This window comes from Neomonachus schauinslandi, chromosome 5, assembly GCF_002201575.2.
Source record: "Neomonachus schauinslandi chromosome 5, ASM220157v2, whole genome shotgun sequence".
In the NCBI taxonomy this organism is placed as follows: Eukaryota; Metazoa; Chordata; class Mammalia; order Carnivora; family Phocidae; genus Neomonachus; species Neomonachus schauinslandi.
Window position 1 is genome coordinate 85,842,482 of NC_058407.1, and position 21,285 is coordinate 85,863,766.

The window sequence follows — 21,285 nt, forward strand, 5'->3', positions numbered from 1 at the left end:
TTGGGGCAGACTAGTTACTTTTATTTCATTATTACCTTTAACATGTCCAAATTTTCTAAAATACCAACATTGCCATATTTTAAATTTTCTTATTTTAGAACAGAATCAAAGGAGCCATCAAAATGTAATTCTACACAGATTTTATATTCTAAGGCCACATATACTTACCCTCCCTTAACTACTAAGATAAAACATTTATCACACTGAACTCTCACACTGACACCCAAGGGATCCTATCTGTTTATTATTGTTAACAAAAACATGCAAGCAGAGTTAAAGAACAGTAAAACCTGAATTCCATGAATGCCCAAGATATAAACAAAAGCTATCTAATACACATACAGATTTTTAGTGAAACACTTACGTAATGAGCGTCGTCTTTTGTTCTTTAATTTTCTCCTTTTGTTCATCCCAGCTTTAGAAGGAGATTCTTCTTTGGCCTTTGGCTGGCTAGAAACTTTTGAGGAGTTCTGCTGACTGAAGTGTGTGGGTACATGGCGAGCTAGCCCTCCCTGAGAAGCAAAGCTGGCGTTGCAGCCACCAACAACACACTAAATAAAAATAAAAAAGGATGTCAGGGATGCCATGTAGGGCACAAGTATAATATGAATGAGGGAATATTTTGTAGTTTCACAAGTAAATCGGTAACACTATAGAACTATTCCAGATAGGAATTATGAGACTACTACATCCTTTATTTTTATAAGTAGCCCAAAATAATACACTAGGCAGTGGCAGAGCTGGAGAAGAAAACTCTATAGTTTCACAACTCTCCAGTTTACTGCGCTTCCCGCTATACACAAGACAAAAATAGTGAATGTTCTTCCCAGAAAAAATATGGGTCTTCAATTAATCACTTTCCTAAGAGAAACAGTAAGTTTTTATTTTTTTTAAGATTTCATTTGTTTATTCGTCGGGGCGGGGGGGTGGGGAGGAGAAACAGGCTCCCTGCCAAGCAAGGACCCTGATGCAGGACTTGATCCTGGAACCCTGGGATCATGACCTGAGCCAAAGGCAGAAGCTCAACTGACTGAGCCACCCAGGCGTCCTAGTAAGTTGTTTTTTGGTTTTTTTTTTTTTAAAGATTTTATTTATTCATTTGAGACACAGAGATAGAGAGAGAGAGAGCATGAGAGAGGCAGAGGGAGAGGGAGAAGCAGGCTTCCCGTTGAGCCAGGAGCCCGATGTGGGGCTCGATCCCAGGACCCTGGGATCATGACCTGAGCCGAAGGTAGACGCTTAACCATCTGAGCCACCCAGGCACCCCAAAGTTGTTTTTAAATCAAAGAATTAGATATCCTGGGGTGCCTGGGTGGCTCAGCTGGTAATGGCTCATGACCTCATGGGTAGTGGGATCAAGCTCCACGTCAGCTCCGCGCTCAGCTTGGGATTCTCTCTCTCCCTCTCCCTCTCCGGCCAAACACACACTTTCTCTAAAATAAATAAAGCTTAGGAAAAAAAAAAGAATTAGATATCCTAACAACTACTTAGGACTCCTAGATTTTTAAAATTATTTTTATCTTAATGATACATACTACTTCAAGACCTTCGGCAGCCTCCCTACTGTTCTACACTGTTTTAACGGGAAGATAGACAGTGATACTGACTTTTGAACTACTAGATCCAGCTGCTCAGAGAAGACTTATGCCCAGGGTTGGTCTTATGCAACTCTCTGTAAGTTCCATTAAATAATGCTCTTTAGCCTTCTGCACTTGCCAGATTGAGAAAACAAAAGGTTAACTCTCCAAGTCCCCTGGCAGAGCACTATCCCACAATGAATGCAGAATGTTTGAATATCACTAAAATCATAGTACACAAATTAGCTATAGTACAAGTGTGTGACTTCTAACAAATAAATGTTACTAATTAGAACAAACACCATTTTCAAAATGATCCCCAAACAGTAAAATCCACAGCTGGATTTCTGGTGGCTTTTCTAGTAATAACTCATCCAATTTACTTAGCTTCTGACTTAACAACCAAACTCCAAGCATGCACATCGGTCATGCTGAATACCAAATAAATCCATCACATTAGTCCTAGGTGGTTCAACTTATATTAGAGTTTATCTAGATAATACCATAAAAAATCTACATGTTTCCAGGCTCTTTCTTTCAATCCAGGCACCTTTACCATTTTAAACTTTTAAAAACACAATACAACTCTGTTGGTAGAGATCGTACCTTTATTTAGAAAGTCCCTCTAAATCTACCCAACTTATAAAAAGCCCATCTTCCTCTGAGGATATCCCGACACTTTCCTGCTTATCTAGATACTTACCCCAATTCATCTTTTCTCCATGCATTCTGAAGGCAACAATACACTTTTACGAATATATGCATATATATATATCCAGAAGCACCTTACAAATCCTATTTCTAAATATATCTGAAGAACTAAACTACTTAGAGATTCTGATAAAACTGATGCTGGCTGAAATATTTCACAGCAAGCTCCTTATACAGTGCCATTCATAATTATTCTATTTATTTTGATAGACAAGAGACATTTCATGGGCTCTAATGGTACTCAGCATTACTAATAAAAATCTTTGCCCATTCTAAGGTGCACACTAAGAGGCAGAGGAATGAGTCAAGGTTTTAGTTCAAATATTTACCTATTCTATGTACTATGTAAGATGCTAAAAGTAGGGGCTTCTGGGTGGCTCAGTCGTTAAGCATCTGCTTTCGGCTGGGGTCATGATCCCAGGGTCCTGGGATGGAGCCCCACATTGGGCTCCTGGCTCAGCGGGGAGCCTGCTTCTGCCTCTGCCCCTGCTCGTGCTATCTCAAATGAATAAAATCTTAAAAAAAAGAAAAAAGCTAAAGGTCTAAGAATGAATACTTAAGTTCCCACCCTTAAAGTGCTGACATGTGGTCAGCAGACCTATGAAATAACAACTTCAACTACATTCAGGGGTTAAGGGCAGAAAGGAGCAATCACCCCTATCCAGTGTTTTAATTTTATTTATTTTTTATTTATTTGAGAGAGAAAGAGTGAGAGAGAGTGCACGAGAGGGGGCAGGGTCAGAGGGAGAAGCAGACTCCCCACCGAGCAGGGAGTCCAACGCGGGACTCGATCCCGGGACTCCGGGATCATGACCTGAGCCGAAGGCAGTCGCTCAACCAACTGAGCCACCCAGGCGCCCCCTATCCAGTGTTTTAAAATTAGTATTTCATTTAATTCTTACAATGACCCTATCAATAGTGTCCTCAGAGAGCCTGCATCAAGAATGTTCAGCTACAGGGCGCCTGGGTGGCTCAGTTGTTTAAGCGACTGCTTTCGGCTCAGGTCATGATCCTGGAGTCCCTGGATCGAGTCCCGCATCAGGCTCCCTGCTCGGCAGGGAGCCTGCTTCTCCCTCTGACCCTCCCCCCTCTCATGTGCTCTCTCTCTCTCATTCTCTCTGTCTCAAATAAATAAATAAAATCTTTAAAAAAAAAAAAAAAAAAGAATGTTCAGCTACAGATTCTGACAACGAGAAGTTTAGCAACTAATGGTTACTGAATTCTCAGAACTTAAAAATTTACTATGTATATTTTGAGTGCCAAGAAATAATGCTTTAAAAATTTCCATCTCCTATAGGGGCGCCTGCGCCTGGGTGGCTCAGTCGTTAAGCATCTGCCTTTGGCTCAGGTCATGATCCCAGGGTCCTGGGATCGAGTCCCACATCGGGCTCCCTGCTCCGCGGGAAGCCTGCTTCTCCCTCTCCCACTCCCCCTGCTTGTGCTCCTGCTCTCGCTATGTCTCTCTCTGTCAAATAAATAAATAAAATCTTTAAAAAAAAAAAAAAATTTCCATCTCCTATAGATTACCAATAGAACACTGTCTACTACAAAATCCACTAGGCAAATGTTGCTACTTAAAACTTTAAGAATACTCTAACCAAGAAACAAAACTTTAATTTTATTTAAATTAATTTTTATTAATTGAGGTAAATTCATAGAACATACCATTTTAAAGTGTACAATTCAGTGGTCTTTAGTGCATTCACAATGTTGTATAACCATCAGCTAGCTCCACATCCTTGTCAACACTTGTTATTTTCAGTTTATTTTATTAAAATCATCCTAGTATGAGGTAGTAACTCACTGTGGTTTTTATTTCCTTAATAACCATTTAATTAAAAAAAAAAAGTAATGTCTTTTTACTGTAACAGTAAGACCAGCCCCTTCCACTTTAATTTTCAATTGAATACCTGATACTCAATTTCACTACTGAAAAACTTTTAAGTATATCTGAACAGCTTGGTATGTGAATCTACCTCTCCAATTGCAAATTTTGTGAAACCTAAATAAAGATGAAACGTTTTGCATCTGAACTGAGAATGCTTAAGTAGAATTACCCTAATGAGTTAATTTTACACTGTCCAATACATTTTAGGCATTGGATACATATAGTTAGTGAGCACTTGAAATGTGGCTATTACAAATTGTAAAGAATTTTAAGTATAAAATACACACTGAGGGTACCTGGGTGGCTTGTATGTTAAGCGTTTGCCTTGGGCTCAGGTCATGATCCCTGGGTCCTGGGATCAACTCCCTGCTCTGCGGGGAGTCTGCTTCTCCCTCTCCCTCTGCCCCTCCCCCTCGCTGTGCCTGCTCGCTCTTTCAAAATAAATAAAATCTTAAAAAAAAAAAAAAATACACACTGAATTTTGAAGATTTAGTACCCAAAAAGCAAAAAATTTCATTAACTTTGTATACTGCTAAGATGTTGAAATAATAAAATGGGTTAAGTCAAAGATACCTCTTAAATTATTTTCATCTATTTCAATTATTTTAATGAAGCACTGGAAAATATGAAATGATATATTTGGTTCATACATATTTCTATTATACAGTACTGCCACAGAATAAAGCCATACAGTATTTATTTCTCTTACTTTTTAATATTAGAAGATATCATCCCTGTATTTCCTAATACCTAGTTAAAAACATACATTGTCCTTTGTGGTCCTTGTGTCATATGATTTAAGGAATACAATAAAATAAGACCATCTTTGCTCTGGAATTCCCAGTTTAATATTAGTTATTCAAACAAATTTGTTGAAAAAAAGCCAAAAAATCTGTATTTCAAATTTTAGAATAGCTACCTGACTACAATTAAGGAAGAGATGACAGTTCAGATCCAAGCCCTCAGGTTTAAATTCAGAAGGACTTTGTGATATAACTCCACCCAGGAATATCCTTAAATATAAGAGTCCCAGTAGGCTAGCAGATTCATTTTGTCCCAGAATCCTTCAATACTTCAACGAACAGGCCCTGACAGCATCTAGAACTGAGTAAATATCACAAGTGTATTTTAATCAGCAACGCTTCAATGTTCTGGAAATTAATAATGAGAATTCTAAAAGAAAACAGTTTTGATTTTAACCATTCATCCATCAAGAATCATAAATAAATCTAAACAAGAAAACACAAAAGTACAATGAGAATTTAGAATGAGAAGTACTTTAAAAAAAAAAAGAAATAACAGAATTACACACATTTCACTTAAATACAAATTCTTTTACCCTAGAAGAGAAAATAATTTTAAGCATCATCTAATGAATATTCCATTCATTAGGTATACATCACAGAGAACAAGGTGAGAGACATTTGAGCTATTGCCTCAAATGGCCTTTCATTCCTCTCAACATGAGCATCTCATGGTGCTGAGTGTGATTTTAATGTTCAAATAGTCATGTTTTCACCAACACATAAAATGAGCCCTGAATTTAAGCCACCACTCTGATGTTCTGATTTCAACAATCAGGGAAAAATCTGGTTGTTGGACACCCAATAATTTTTAATGATCTATCTCCCAAATCCACTGAAATACTCATGTTGGCTACTGTTGTGGTCAAGTAGCTGTTCTAAAATGTGAAACATGGAATCGCTGGTTTTGTTTTTTTTTCCAAATGTGTTTGAATGTAGTAATAATGAAACTATCTTTGCTAGTACTGTCTTATTCATATATTACGAGAAGTGCTATGAAAATCTAGGAGGGGCTACTGAAACACAGAGCAGAAAACATCAGTTTCACAGATGATAGGGCAGTATTTATTAGCAGGTGATCTACAGAAAAATAAAAATTCCAGATAGAAATGTTGGTTTCTTAGTTGTGACAAATGTACCAAAGTACTCTGAGGTAACACCCAGGGAAACAAAGTCAGTGAAGGTATATGGATACTCTCTGTACTATCTTTTCTTTGCAACTTACTTTCCTGTAAATCTAAAATTTTTCCAAAATAAAAAGCTTTTAAAAATTCCAAGCAGGGGTGTTTGGGTGGCTCAGTAGGTTAAGCATCTGACTTCGGCTCAGGTCATGGATCTCAGGGTCCTGGAATGGAGCCCTGCATTGGGCTCCCTGCTCAGCAGGGAGACTGTTTGTCCCTCTGCCCCGCCCCACCACTCGTGCTCATGCTCTCTCTCTCAAATAAATAAATAAAAGCTTAGGGAAAAAAAAAATTCCAGGCAGAAAGCACAGCCTATACAAAGCCATAATGATGGGGTGCCTGGGTGGCTCAGTCGTTAAGCCTCTGCCTTCGGCTCAGGTCATGATCCCAGGGTCCTGGGATCGAGCCCTGCATCGGGCTCCCTGCCCAGCGGGAAGCCTGCTTCTCCCTCTCCCACTTCCCCTGCTTGTGTTCCCTCTCTCGCTGTGTCTCTTTCTGTCAAATAAATAAAACCTTTAAAAAGAAAAATTTCTTAAAAAAAAAAAAAAACACAATGAGCATGATCCACTTGAGACCTACAAGTAGTATATAGTATAGCTAGATCATTATAGTAAGGGAATGAATGAGTTAAGCAGGTAAATAACAGATATGAAGACCCCATTATGCATCATGCTAGGAAACAGGGATTTTAATTTGGAGAGAGTGAGGAGTTACCATCTATTTAAAACTGAGTGACTAGGGGTGCCTTGGTGGCTCAGTCAGTTAAGCGTCTGCCTTTCGCTCAAGTCATGATCTCAAGGTCCTGGGATTGAGCCCCATAGCAGACTCTCTGCTTCTCCCTTTCCCTCTGCCCCTTTCCCCACTCTTGTGCACTGGGCTCTCTCTAATAAATAAATAAAATCTTAAAAAAGAAAAAAAAACCTGAGTGACTAATAGAATCACAGAAGATAACTGGGGATAAAAGAGTAGGGAGAGGGGCGCCTGGGTGGCTCAGTCATTAAGCGTCTGCCTTCAGCTTGGGTCATGATCCCAGGGTCCTGGGACAGAGCCCCGCGTCGGGCTTCCTGCTCCGTGGGAAGCCTGCTTCTCCCCCTCCCACTCCCCCTGCTTGTGTTCCCTCTCTCGCTGTCTCTCTGTCAAATAAATAAATAAAATCTTTAAAAAAAAAAAAAAAGAGTAGGGAGAGTAGTAGTAGTCATATTCAAAATATACTGAGGCTCAAATTGACAGGATTTGCTAATGCATTTATGGGAGTACAGGAGAAGTTCTTTAAGAGAGGAATCAAGAATGACACAGGGCTTTTAAAGCCAGAGCCCCTGATGATCTTACTATTTACTGAGTCTAGAGTAGAACCATGTCTGAAATGAAAAAATACTCTCTTAGACATCCAAGCCAAATATTCCATTCTGGAATCCAAGAGGGAATATTGTTAGGGCTAGAGATAAACATCTGAGAGTAATCAGTATATAAATAATATTTAATAGTATTTAAAACCAAAGGACACCTAGGGTAAGAACTTTAAGAGAGCACTCTCCAACATTTAGAAGTCAGGTAGAGCAGAAGCCAGCAAAGGTGACTAGACAGAGCAGCCAATGAGTTTGGAAATAGGGGTGGGAAGGATGAAGAACAGGCAAGTGCGGCATCAAGGAGGCCTAGAAAAGAAAGTTTACATCAATAAAAACAAGATCCCAAGTGCAACATGCACACAGTATACATAGCATAACTCTTTGTCCTTCTATTTTTTTCTCCCTTTTCGAGGACCACTGAACTGGTAGTTGCATTTACCATAGCAATGCTATTTAGTACAAGGTACCCCATAAGAGAAATACCTTGTAGAACAGTGGTTCTTAAGCCTAGGTGCACATCCAAGTCATTCAATTTTTTTCATTACAGCAAAATGCCTGGCTGCATGCCCCAGATTCTAATTTAATTGGTCACAGATGCAACTCAAGCACAGGATTTGGACACCCAGTGGCAGCACAGTTCACACAGTAAAAGAAAAACTACTTGATTCTTACCAGCTTTCTAAATAATGAGATCACGATCATCCTCCAATGGTGACCAATTAAGTTTTTCTTTTGGAGGAAGAAAGGGAATCATTTTTTGTCTTTTAGAATCATGGGGATCACTGCAGTTATTATTCTTTATAGTCAAATATTACCACGTTTGGTCAGCGGGAGCATCCTAAACACTGGCTGCCAAGGCTAGGGAACATGAGAGCTTCAAATACAGACACACATACAAAATGTCAAAGACAAATTAAAGAAAGATAGCAGCACAGGGTATTTAAAGCTTCGTGTTACTACAGAGAATGTCTGTTGAAAATCAAAAGATTCGGGATGCCTGGGTGGCTCAATTGGTTAAGCGTCTGCCTTCGGCTCAGTCATGATCCCAGGGTCCTGGGATCAAGTCCCACATCAGCCTCCTTGCTCAACAGGGAGCCTGCTTCTCCCTCTGCCTGCCACTCCCCCTGCTTGTGCACTAGCAAGCTCTCTGACAATAAAATCTTAAAAAAAAAAAATCAAAAGATTCTTACCAAAAAAAAAGCTATATATATGAGGTGATGGATATGTTAATCAGATGGAGAAAATCCTTTCATCACAACTGTATATACATATCAAATCTTCATGATGTATAATTTAAATATCTTACAATTTCATTTGTCAATTATACCTCAAAAAGCTGGGGGCCCCCCTCAGGCACTATAATACATACATACATACATACATAAAATTATCGGCATCAACTACTACTACAAAACAGGTCATAAAGGAGTAAGAGAAGGAAATTATTTCATCATCCATCACAGTGATGATGCAATAACAGTATCTATCATTCACTATACAACAAGTTACCAGAATTAACCTGTATGCACAATTATAAGGATATCATAGTTTAAGTCTGATTTGATAAAATTTCTTTTTTCTTTATCAACAATTTAGGCTAGGATCTTGATTCCAAAACACCTAAAAAGATAGGCTATTTAATGTACCAACCTTGAAAAAAAGTCTGAGTTTTTCAAGCACTACTCCAACACAACGAGAAGTCATTCAAATGTCAATATTATGAACGTAATCAATCATGCTGAGCTATAGAAGACTAGTTGCTGAGGAAAAGCTACAATAAATAAATTAACCCAAGACAAGTAAATAACTGTACTATGTTCAAAGTAAACAAATACTGGCAGAGGGGAGAAATGTGTGTGCAAAGTAAAAGTACATATTAATAAGCTTATCTAATAAAAAGTACAACTACGTAATTTCTAACATATACAAATCTACCAAGACAAACCACTGCCTCATTAGCAATAAAGTAAGGAAATCAAAACCATCACTAAACATATTGCATATCATTACTTTTTATTTTCCTCAGTTAAGTAATATATGTATTTCTAAGCATGGTAGGGTTAAAGCCACTTAGCTGTTATAAAGCTTAACACCAGATAACTAACAAGAATCAAAATTAAAATTGAAAAGGGAAAAAAAAAAAGGCCAAGAACAGTTTAAAATATTCCCATACCCTACTACTGTAAACACATGTCATTTTTTTCTTTTAAAGATTTTAAGTAATCTCCACACCCAATGTGGAGCTCCAACTTACAACCCCAAAAGATCAAGAGTCCTACCCCCTCTACTGACTGAGCCAGCCAGGCATCCCAAAACATGTAATGTTTTCCAAACCCTTAATAATTAAAATGTTTCACTACATTTAACAAACCCTAAATGTATACATTATGCAGATGTATATATACATGATAAAGTGAACATAGGGTGGGGAAATCTTATCTAGGAATAATCTTTGCACTTTCATTATCAAAGATAAATATTACAAAAACCCTTGGCAAAGCAGCTATATTTACATTTTAGGAGTATGTTGATTTTACAAAACTAAAATTCATAATGAGCTAACATCAATTATTTTCATAGGATACATATGAAAGCCAATTCCATCAAGTGATCTAGGTAACATCATCTATAATGGAACAAATTGTCATCAGGTACCCCTTAAAGTGATACAGTGAGACTTTTGTTCTATTTTCTCCAAAACTGCATTAACCAAATCTGATCATTACAAAAACACCAAACAAGCCCAAAATGGGGAGTATATAAAATTAAAGGTTTTTACTCTTCAAAACTATCAGTGACATAAAAGATTAAAAAAAAGGTTGAGGAAACTTTAAAGGAGTCATGAAAACTAAATGCGATCCTTGATCCCCAACTGGATTCTAAGCAGAGGAAAAAAAACTACTACAAAGGATATTATTGGGACTTAGTGCAACTTCAATACTAATAGCATCAATGTTAAATTTCTGGGTCTTGATAATTATGCTGAAGTTATGTAAATGAATATCCTTGTTCTTAGGAAATGCACACACTGAAGTATTTAGGGATTCTGTTCCTCTCAACTGTTCTCCAAAAAAAAGTGTGTGTGTGTGTGTGTGTGTGTGTAGGTAGGTAGGCAGGGAAGGAGAAAGAGGGAGAGATTGGGGTAGGAGGAAGGCAGGCAGATGGAGAGACAAATGATGGATGGATATGAGCAAATGTAGCAAAATGACAACTCGTAAATTGGGGTTAGGGTATATGGCATTTTATACATTAATGTGTGACAGAGAAAATATATGAGAGTTTTCCACCTTCTCTGGAAGCTGAAATTATTTCAAAATTCAGTTTAAAAATTCTGCCTTTCAAAAAAAAACACCATAAAAAAAGTCAAGAAAAACAATGTCAAAATGGGGGAAATTAACTCCTATCACAGCAGGGAAATGATGTTTTTCCTACTTAATAAAGATGAGTAGGTTAACAAGATTTCCATTCTAAAAATAACAAAATCGGGGCACCTGAGTGGCTCAGTCAGTTAGCATCTTGACTTGATTTTGGCTCACGTCATGATCCCAGGGTCATGAGATTGAGCCCCACATCAAACTCCATGCTCAGTATGGGGTCTGCTTGGGATTCTCTCTCTCTCCCTCTGCTCGTACTAAATAAATAAATAAATAAATAAAGTCTTTTAAAAATAAAAATACAAAAACAATACAGGAAAAAGAGTAATGCAAATATATAAAAATATATTTACATTGTGTTTACATTGCATATATCTACATATATATATGTAGAAATATATGGTAATATCACTACACAGAAACTTCTTGATGGCAGAACACACAAAAGCTTATGAGAAATAACAATCCAGACCAAGTGTCTATTACATGCAGGAAATATGTACATTTAATGTTAAGGTTTATATAAATCAGGAAGAAAAACTCCAAAAGAAGGGCAAAGCAACCAAATAATCAATTTAGAGAAAAAAATACCAATAGCCAGAACATGTAAAGATACTCAAATCTTGCTAGTAATCAAAAAAATGTGCTTGGTAAATTGGCAAAGATAAAATAATGCCAATTATTAATGTCAATAATTATTGCCAAGCTTCAGGAAGACTGGAGAAACAGCACTATATTATATACACTGCTAGCTGGACTATAAATCGGTATGGTTTTCTGGAAGGGGATTTAATAATACTTATCAAAAGCAAGCCTATACATCAACTCTCTGAACTAGTGAAATAGCTTCTAGGAATTTATATCAGCTCCCAAAAGCAGTTTATAAAATATGTTCATTGGTTACATTGTTCTTTATATTGAGGATAACTGGAACAAAAAAGATCCATCAAGAAAGGACTAATTAGGAATGCCTGGGTGGCTCAGTTGGTTAAGCATCTGCCTTTAGCTCGGGTCATAATCTCAGGGTCCTGGGATCGAGTCCTGCATCGGGTTCCCTGCAGCAGAGAACCGGCTTCTCCCTCCTCCCTCTGCCTGCCACTGCCCCTGCTCGTGTGTACTCACTCGCTCTTTCTCTGACAAATAAATAAATCTTTAAAAAAAAAAAAAAAAAGACTAATCAAGAGCACCTGGGTGGCTCAGTCGATTAAGCCTCCTACTCTTTAATTTCTGCTCAGGGTCATGAGATCAAGTCCCGTGTTGGGCACTACAGTCAGTGGGGAATCTGCTTGAAATTCTCTCTCTCCCTCTCCCCCACCTCTCTTTCAAATAAATAAATCTTTAAAAAAAAAAAAAAAGGACTGATTTAAATATGATAAACTATCTCATAGGAATAGCATACAACCAGGGGTGCCTGGGTGGCTCAGCTGCTCTTAAGCGTCTGACTTCAGCTCAGATCATGATCCCAGGGTCCTGGGATCGAGCCCCACATTGGGATCCCTGCTCAGCGTGGGGGGGCTGCTTCTCCCTCTCCACCTGCCCCTCCCCACCACTCATGCTCTCTCTCAAATAAATAAAACCTTAAAAAAATAATAATAATATACAACCATTAAAAAGTAATATTCATTGATGTGAAACAATGCCCAATATAGAAATGATGACATAAGCTACATGTAGGTGCAAAATGATTCAATTTATTTCTTTATTTCATACATAGGTTAAGAAATCCAGTATGTACTACAGAATAAACAATGGTTTTCTATAGATGTTATAGTACCACTATCTTCTTGAAGGTTTTTAGTATCAAATCTTTCAAACAGTAGCTGGTATTACATTTATAACATATTTATTTCCATGTGACAAAGTGGAAGAGCAAGACTCTACTAGGAATTAAGAAAAAACTGTTGGCGGGGCACCTGGGTGGCTCAGTTGGTTAGGCGACTGCCTTCGGCTCAGGTCATGATCCTGGAGTCCCAGGATCGAGTCCCGCATCGGGCTCCCTGCTTGGCGGGGAGTCTGCTTCTCCCTCTGACCCTCCTCCCTCTCATGCTCTCTGTCTCTCATTGTCTCTCTCGCAAATAAATAAATAAAATCTTAAAAAAAAAAAAAAAAAAAAAAAAGAAAAAACTGTTGGCTGTGAAATTTCAAAGTCTGTCATAATCAGGCAACGTTAGGTGCTATACTTAGCCCTTCCTTTCCCTATTCTCCATCCCTTTTCTTTATTCAGACTTCATCCTGAAGAATAAACAACTTTAAATATTTTCAGTAAAGACAGTGCACATTTTTAAAAATTCATCATCAAGATGATTTTATCAATTATCCACACCAAAGCACCACTACAGAGCAGCCACATTGATATTTTTTTAAGGTATGAATAAAACTGATCTCTTAGGTGAATGCTTGAAGCATACTGTAAATATAATGAAAAAGGCCCCAAAATACAATGCAAACTCCGTAGGATAATCAAATTCCAGAACAAGATACAGTAAGAGATAATAACAGTAATCGAAACACAGTACACAATCCATATATTGCACAGGGGTTATTCTGCATTATAAATTATTGAGAGGCACCAGAGCGTGAGTGGTTAAGGACTAAGACCCTGAATTAATACTGCCTCTGAAGTCCTCAATCCACCACCAACTAGCCATGACCGTAGAAAATATTTAACCTCGGGGCGCCTGGGTGGCTCAGTTAGTTAAGCCACTGCCTTCGGCTCAGGTCATGGTATCGAGCCCCACAGTGAGCCTCTCTGTTCAGCAGGGAGTCTGCTTCTCCCTCTCCCTCTCCCTGCAGCTCTGACTACAAGTGCTCTCTCTCTCCCAGTCAAATAAATAAAATCTTTAAAAAGAAAAAAAAAGAAAAAAAATATTTAATCTCTTCTTACCTCAGTCTCCTCATATCTAAAATGAGAGCAACAGTAATTACTTCAAAGACTATTTTAAGAATTAGTTAAAATAGGTAATGCAATAAAATATATGGGTAATATGCAAGGCACAAAATAGCATTATTAAAGCCTCTGCTAATCATGATTATTTCTGACCCCTACGTTCCCCTTATTCATTATACAACAAATACTGTAACAGTAAATATGAAAAACTTTTTGAAGTCAATTGCTTATACATTTAATTTCTAGATAGTCCAAGCTCACCAATCTACAGAAATAGTTCTAAAAATATTTCAAATTGCCACAATAAAGTATCACATACATATATGAAACATGCTACTCACGGGGCACCTGAGTAGCTCAGTTGGTTAGGTGTCCGACAACTGATTTTGGCTCTGGTCGTATCTCAGGATTATGGGATGGAGCCCTGCAGAGTGCTCCACGCTCAGTGGGGAGTCTGCCTGAAATTCTCTCTCCCTTCTCCTCTGCCCGCCCCCCCCACACGCTCTTGCTCTCTCTCAAATAAATAAGTAAATCTTAAAAAAATAATAAGAAATGCTACTCCCTAAATAGTCCACTCATTCTTTTATGCTTCCTTTTCTTTCTCTCAAAAGCTATTAATTCTGTAAGTAAATAGTGGTGATGGTTGCAGAACACTATGAATACACTAAAAAACTACTGAATTGTACACTTGATAAACCTTATAGTATGCAAATTATATTTAAATATTAGCCTCAAATGATTTCCCTACAACCATTAAGACAAAACTCTTAGATTTTCTATAATACCCTCTTTTTTTTTTTTAAGATTTTATTTGAAAGAGAGAGAGAGAGAAAGTACAAGCAGGGGGAGGGGCAGAGGGAGAGGGAGAAGCAGGCTCCCAGCTGAGCAGGGAGCCCAATGCAGGACTCGATCCCAGGACCCTGGGATCATGACCTGAGCCGAAGGCAGACACTTAACCAACTGAGCCATCCAGGAGCCCCAACCCTCATCTTCATATACTAAGGGTAGGCAAAAATTTCTTAAACAGAATACAAAAAGCACTATTTAAGAAAAAAAAAAAAGTTGGTAAATTAGGTTTCACTGAAATTAAAAACTATTCTTCAAATGATCCCATTAGGAAACCAAAGACAGCAGTGCCTGGCTGGCTCAGTTGGTGGAGCACATGGCTCTCGATCTCCGGGTTGTGAGTTTGAGCCCCACACCAGGTGTAGAGATTACTTAAAAAAAAATAAACAAAATAGGAAACCAAAGACAGAGTGGGAGAAGGTATTTGCAATACATATATAGATGACAAAGAAATTGCATCCAAAATATATTAAAAATATATATAATAAAAGACAGGCCAGGGACACCTGGGTGGCTCAGTTGTTAAGCATCTGCCTTCGGCTCAGATCATGATCCCAGGGTTCTGGGATCGAGCCCCACACTGGGCTACCTGGTCCAAGGGAAGCCTACTTCTCCCTCTCCCACTCCCCCTGCTTGTGTTCCCTCTCTCGCTGTGTCTCTGTCAAATGAATAAATAAAATCTTAAAAAAAAAAAAAATTAAAATTAATGCTCAGCTCATGTTATTTAAAAAAAAAAAAAAAAAAGGAGAGAGAGACAAGCCATTCAATAAAATAACAGGAAAAGGCTTAAATAGGCACCTCCCCAAAACAGGAAATTCAAATAGCCATAAGCACATGAAAATGTGCTCAACCTCACTTCTCATCAGGGAAGTACAATTAAAGCCAAAATGAGATACCACTACAAATCTACCAGAATGGCTAAAATTAAAAGACTGATAATACCAAGATATAGAGCAACTAAAACTCTAATTCACTGCTGGTGTGAATGTAAAATGATACAACCAATTTGGATAAGAGTTGTAGTTTCCAAAGCTAAAAATGCCCTATTCTATGACTTGGTAATTCCACTCATAGGTAAACAGCCAAGAGAAATTAGGTTAAATAAAATGCTGCAGCCAGAACTAAGCCAGGATGACTGAAATTATAATAGAGCCGGGGGGGGGCGCCTGGGTGGCTCAGTTGGTTAAGCGACTGCCTTCGGCTCAGGTCATGATCCTGGAGTCCCGGGATCGAGTCCCGTATCGGGCTCCTTGCTCAGCAGGGGGTCTGCTTCTCCCTCTGACCCTCCCCCCTCTCATGTGCTCTCTCTCTCTCATTCTCTCTCTCAGATAAATAAAATCTTTAAAAAAAAAAAAAAAAAATAGAGCCGGGGGAGATTAGAGGACAGAAGAACAGACTAGAAAGGGAACTAAGAAATTCCGTTTTACTGAGAATATTCTTCATCAGGGTGGTGGCAGCACAGGTGCATACATCACGGTGCATGCACACATGGAAACAATCAAGCTGTGGAACACTTAAGTATACTTTAGACACTTCATTGTACATTGTAACCAAAATATTTTTTCAAAAAAAAGAGAATCCCTCAAACATCACCACTTCATGACCTTCTCTCTATAGTTGACTCCCACTTACTTTCTACTACTCCTTCCCAGTCCTTATTAGAGTATTTTTAATTGATCCCTAATCCCTGTTTCCAGAAAACCTTTCACAGGTCACTATTAAAGCATTTAAAACATTTCATTACTTAAATCTATTTAGAGCTGTATACATCTGAAGAAATGTTAAGTTCCCTGAAGAGCTGAGGCCTGGCTTTCTTATTCACCTTGCTTCCAAGGTGCCTAGCACACTGCCATGTACTGGAGATATCAATAAATGTTTTCTGCACTTGATCTTAGCCAAAAGGCCGAGAAGCAATCAATAAATGTTTTCTGGATTTAAATGATGCCTATGGGGATGCCTGGGTGGCTCAGTTGGTTAAGCGTCAGCCTTCAGCTCAGGTCATGATCCCAGAGTCCTGGGATGGAGTCCCACATTGTGCTCCCTGCTCAGCGGGAAGCCTCCTTCTCCCTCTTCCTCTGCCTGCCGCTCCCCCTGCTTGTGCTCACTCTCTGACAAATAAATAAAATCTTCTTTAAAAAAATCAATCAATCAATAAATTAAATGATGCCTATGACTTACAGAACAATGCCTCACTAAATCATTCCCCTTAACTTTTGTCTTTTAAAGACAATTTGTTTCCCCCTCTCCAATGGCAATCTTCTACCATTTCTAAAAAGAGGATTTGGGCATGCATAAATAAATACATACATACATACATACATACATAAATAGAGGATTTGGGAGAAAAAATGCATCTGACAGGCTTTGAAATGGATCTGCACATCAAAATCAACCAGCAGGATTGCTGCTCTAAATAAAAATTTATGGAAATACACAAAATGAGAAAGTAAATGATTCTTCTACTTTAACAACAATAAGCTCCTACATTTATTGGATACATACTGTACAGCTCTATGAGGTAACTATTCTTACTAGCTACACCTTAAATGGGAAGTTTAAAAACTGTCCCAGATCATACACTTCCAGTACCTACCAGGGCCAGGATCTAAAGTATGACCACAAAAAAGACTAGGGTGTTAAAGTTATATAAGACCCACATGCCAAGAGAAAGCTCAATGAGACCATTTATTTTAAAAAGAATAAAGAGGGGTGCCTAGCTGGCTCAGCCAGTAGAGCATGCAAATCTTGATCTCAGAGTCATGAGTTCAAGGCCCACACTGGGCACAGAGCTTACTTAATATAAATTAATTAATATTTTTTAAAATAAAAAATAAAGAAAATTTGTAAGAAGAAGAAACCCAAATAGTTAAACATATGAAAAGATCCCCAAATTTCCTCATAATGAAAGAAAAGCAAACTCAAACTACATTAGGATGCAATTTCTCATCTATTAGGCTGGCAAAAATCCAAAAGTTTGACAACACCTTCTTAGCAGGGCTATTGAGAAGGCAGATGCTCTAATGATGATGATGAGGACACAACCCCTAGGGTGGGCAGTTTGGCAATATTTATCAAAATCACCAATACTTACATAACCTTTGATCCACCCTCTCATATCATTTTTAGGAATTTTTCCTACATATATATTTATACATGTACAAAATGACATTATGGTCAAAGATTTATCACTGCAGCACTATTTAAAATAGCCAAAGACTAGAAATAACCCAAGTGTTTATACAAGTTTGGTTAAATAAACTGAAAGAACATTCTCTATGAACAAATATAGAAAGATCTCTAGCATAAAGTAAATTAAAAGAACAAGGTACACATACATGCAACAAAGATATTAGCAGTGGGGGAAACTTGGTATAGGGTATAAGGGAGCTCTGTAATCTTTATATTACTGTAAATCTAAAACTGCTTTAAAATAAAAAGCTCAGGAGCACCTGGTGGCTCAGTCAGATAAGCATCTGTCATGATCCTGGGGCCCTGGGATGGGGCCCTGGGATTGGGCCCTGGGATTGAGCCCTGCGTCCGGCTCCCTGCTCAACGGGGAAGTCTGCTTCTCCCTCTCCCTCTGTCCCTCCCTGCCAATCATGCGCTCTCTCTCTCTCTCTCAAATAAATAAAATCTTTAAAATAAAACAAAATGAAAAGCTCATTTAAAAAAATAAGGTATAGGGTGCCTGGGTGGCTCAGTTGGTTAAGCGACTGCCTTCGGCTCAGGTCATGATCCTGGAGTCCCTGGATCGAGTCCCGCATCGGGCTCCCTGCTCGGCAGGGAGTCTGCTTCTCCCTCTGACCCTCCCCCCTCTCATGTGCTCTCTCTCATTCTCTCTCTCTCAAATAAATAAATAAAACCTTTAAAAAAAAAAAATAAGGTATAGACAGTATACAGTTCACTGGATTACGTGTAAGAAAGGAGAATGAAACTACGTATTTACCCGCTTACACTTTCATAAAGAAATACTAGAAGAATTCACTGGAAACTAGTAACAGTGACACACATTTCATGAAGAAGGAACAAGAAAACAGGGGGCAATATTTCTCAATATAAGCTATTATTTTTTTTTTAACTTGTTAAAGATTGTCTTTCCAAAAAAAAAAAACGGAGTAATTTTTAAAAAGCAGCTCCACAAGAATTATCTCCTTCTCTAATGAAACCCAAGGAAAGTTTCTGGCACAGTATTTACATACCAGCAGATTATGAGTTTAACAACTATTAAACTTCTCTAAACACAAACTTTTAACCTCTATGGTATATGCTTTCCATAATTAAAAATCAAAATATTTTGTTCAATTTTTAGTGAAGATAAATAGAAAAATGGTTTTTATAAACACTTGCTCTTCATACAATTTCTCAGAATACACCTATTTGACGCAGTTATTTACAACAAAGCTCAGTAATATGATCTCAAAACTGAGTGAAAACAATCAAACCCCTTAATGTTGTACAATTTCACTTTTTTGTATAATAATCAGTGTTGTTTGCTAATAAAAAGACTGAAACCTACAGCAGTGAAAAAACAAAGAGCACAAAGTATTAAAAGCCACCAATTTTAAAGACGTGTATTCAAATTGGTCTGCTCATTAGCTATTTTGAAGACCCTAAACTCACTTTTTTCTGTTCTCTAAATTTTAAGAATTGGATTAAATTATCTTTATCTCCACCTATTTTTTTTTTTTTAAAGATTTTTTATTTTATTTATTTGACAGAGAGAGACACAGCGAGAGAGGGAACACAAGCAGGGGGAGTGGGAGAGGGAGAAGCAGGCTCCCCGCAGAGCAGGGAGCCCGACGCGGGACTCGATCCCAGGACCCCGGGATCATGACCTGAGCCGAAGGCAGTCGCTTAACCAACTGAGCCACCCAGGCGCCCTCCACCTATTTTTTAAATTCCATGTATCCACAGGAATGTCTAAACAAGTGCTTCTTTTAAACATTTTAAGAAGGGCAAAAGTATGCCCATTAAGAAATACACCAACTAAAAGTTAAAACAACTCACATATGCTTACTTACCTTAAAAGGTTTGTCTCCACTGTGTGTCAGCATATGCCTCTGTAACCAACTCTGACTGGTTGACGGAGTGTTATATACTTTGCAACCTTTCCATAAGCAAACAAATACCTGTTAAAAGAAGAGCCATAATTTTCATCACTCATTTCAACAGTTTTATTCCTTGTAAATTCAAATGAACACGTTGCAAGTCTTTAATTGACAAAAAGAGCCATTAATGTATGTATCAGTCAGAATGCTTAAACTTTTGAACTTCCAGTATGAGAGGCATGGTTTTAACCTTTTCCCCCTTAAGGCTGCGGTCCAATTCCTTAAATGGGGACTGACAAACCAATCCCAAAGTGTCACTGAGAAGGAAATATACAAAATATTAACAATATATCCCTAAGGAACCAGGACTATACACCATTATTTTTATATTTACTACATGAGGGAACAAGCATGTATTAATCATAAATATCAGGACAATATAAGGGTATAAAGAAACAATAAAAATAAATCAAAATAATCAAATATTAATTTTTAAAGATGAACTTAAAAAAAGTAGTAAAGCAATTAAATTACCAAATTAAATTTTTCTGCTCTTGATTCCTTATTCTCACATGCATACTAATACTCAATTTTACAGTGTTCATTGAAAATTATTTCTAATTATCTTGATTATGAAGCAAAATTTAATACAAAATGTTAAATTAATACAGTTGCAAAAGCAATGGGTATAAACTGTTCTATCATCATAATAGATCCACATTCCTGGATTCACGTAATTGAGTATAACTGGGCTTGGAAAGTATTAATCTAACAACTAACAATCTAATCTTTATCATCTTCCTACTAATGAGAGATCAGTTTTCTAACATTATATTTCCATCAAACTGAACACTGAAAACTGTCCCCCAACATCAGTAAAAGTATGAATCCACTGTAATCATAACCTTCAAAGAATCATTTATAGGCTCTGCTCTCTTCTAAGGTAAGAGCAATTATAAATAGAGCGACACTTTGAAGACTTTACTGTATGTAGAACAGAATAAACTTACAGAACTGAAGAAACAATCATTAAACAGTTTAAAATAAACTTTTTTTAAAGCCTAGAAAAATCAATAGTCTAAAATAACTGAATTTTTACCGAAAACCAAAACTATTTTATATCAGATAGGTCTAACAAGGCAATACTGCTTTTGCTGTTTGACACAACTGCTTAGATACATATCCTGACTCCTGTACAGATTGGCTAATTTCTTTTAGTTACTTTTAGTTAAACAGATATAGAAATCATTACATTTCCTCCTTCATACTTCAAATCCCTGACCCTAGTGTAGGTTTATAAAATGATTCCTGAAGTTCCCAGTAATTAAGAGCTACTTTTTAAATAAATGTGAAAAAAAGAAAAAAGTTCTTAAAACTACATGTATTATCTTGTGGAAATTAATTCAATAATGTTTAATAATCACATGCAGATGATCAGTGCTATCTACCAATTTCCTGACTCAAGACTACTAGATTCTAAGTCTTGAATATTCAACTTAAGTAATAAACAGGACTCAGAGGTTGGTTTAAAATTCTCTCACAAGTCATACCACATAAAGAAAAACGCCTTAAAGCAAGTAACTGGAAACAAAATTAACATCATTTATGTAATGATTTTTGTAAC

General features: G+C 37.5%; 1 protein-coding gene across 2 annotated transcripts in view; it reads right to left on the reverse strand.

Moving 5' to 3' along the window:
* Window positions 1-21,285, reverse strand: part of AEBP2 (AE binding protein 2) — a 69,881-nt gene that overhangs the window by 18,250 nt on the left and 30,346 nt on the right. For both annotated transcript variants that reach the window (XM_044914915.1, XM_021690669.2), the window contains exons 3-4: window positions 19,635-19,742; window positions 365-551 (exon numbers count right to left, since the gene is read on the reverse strand). In XM_044914915.1, the coding sequence (XP_044770850.1) occupies window positions 365-551; window positions 19,635-19,742 (295 nt within the window). The remainder of the gene's footprint in view (window positions 1-364; window positions 552-19,634; window positions 19,743-21,285) is intronic.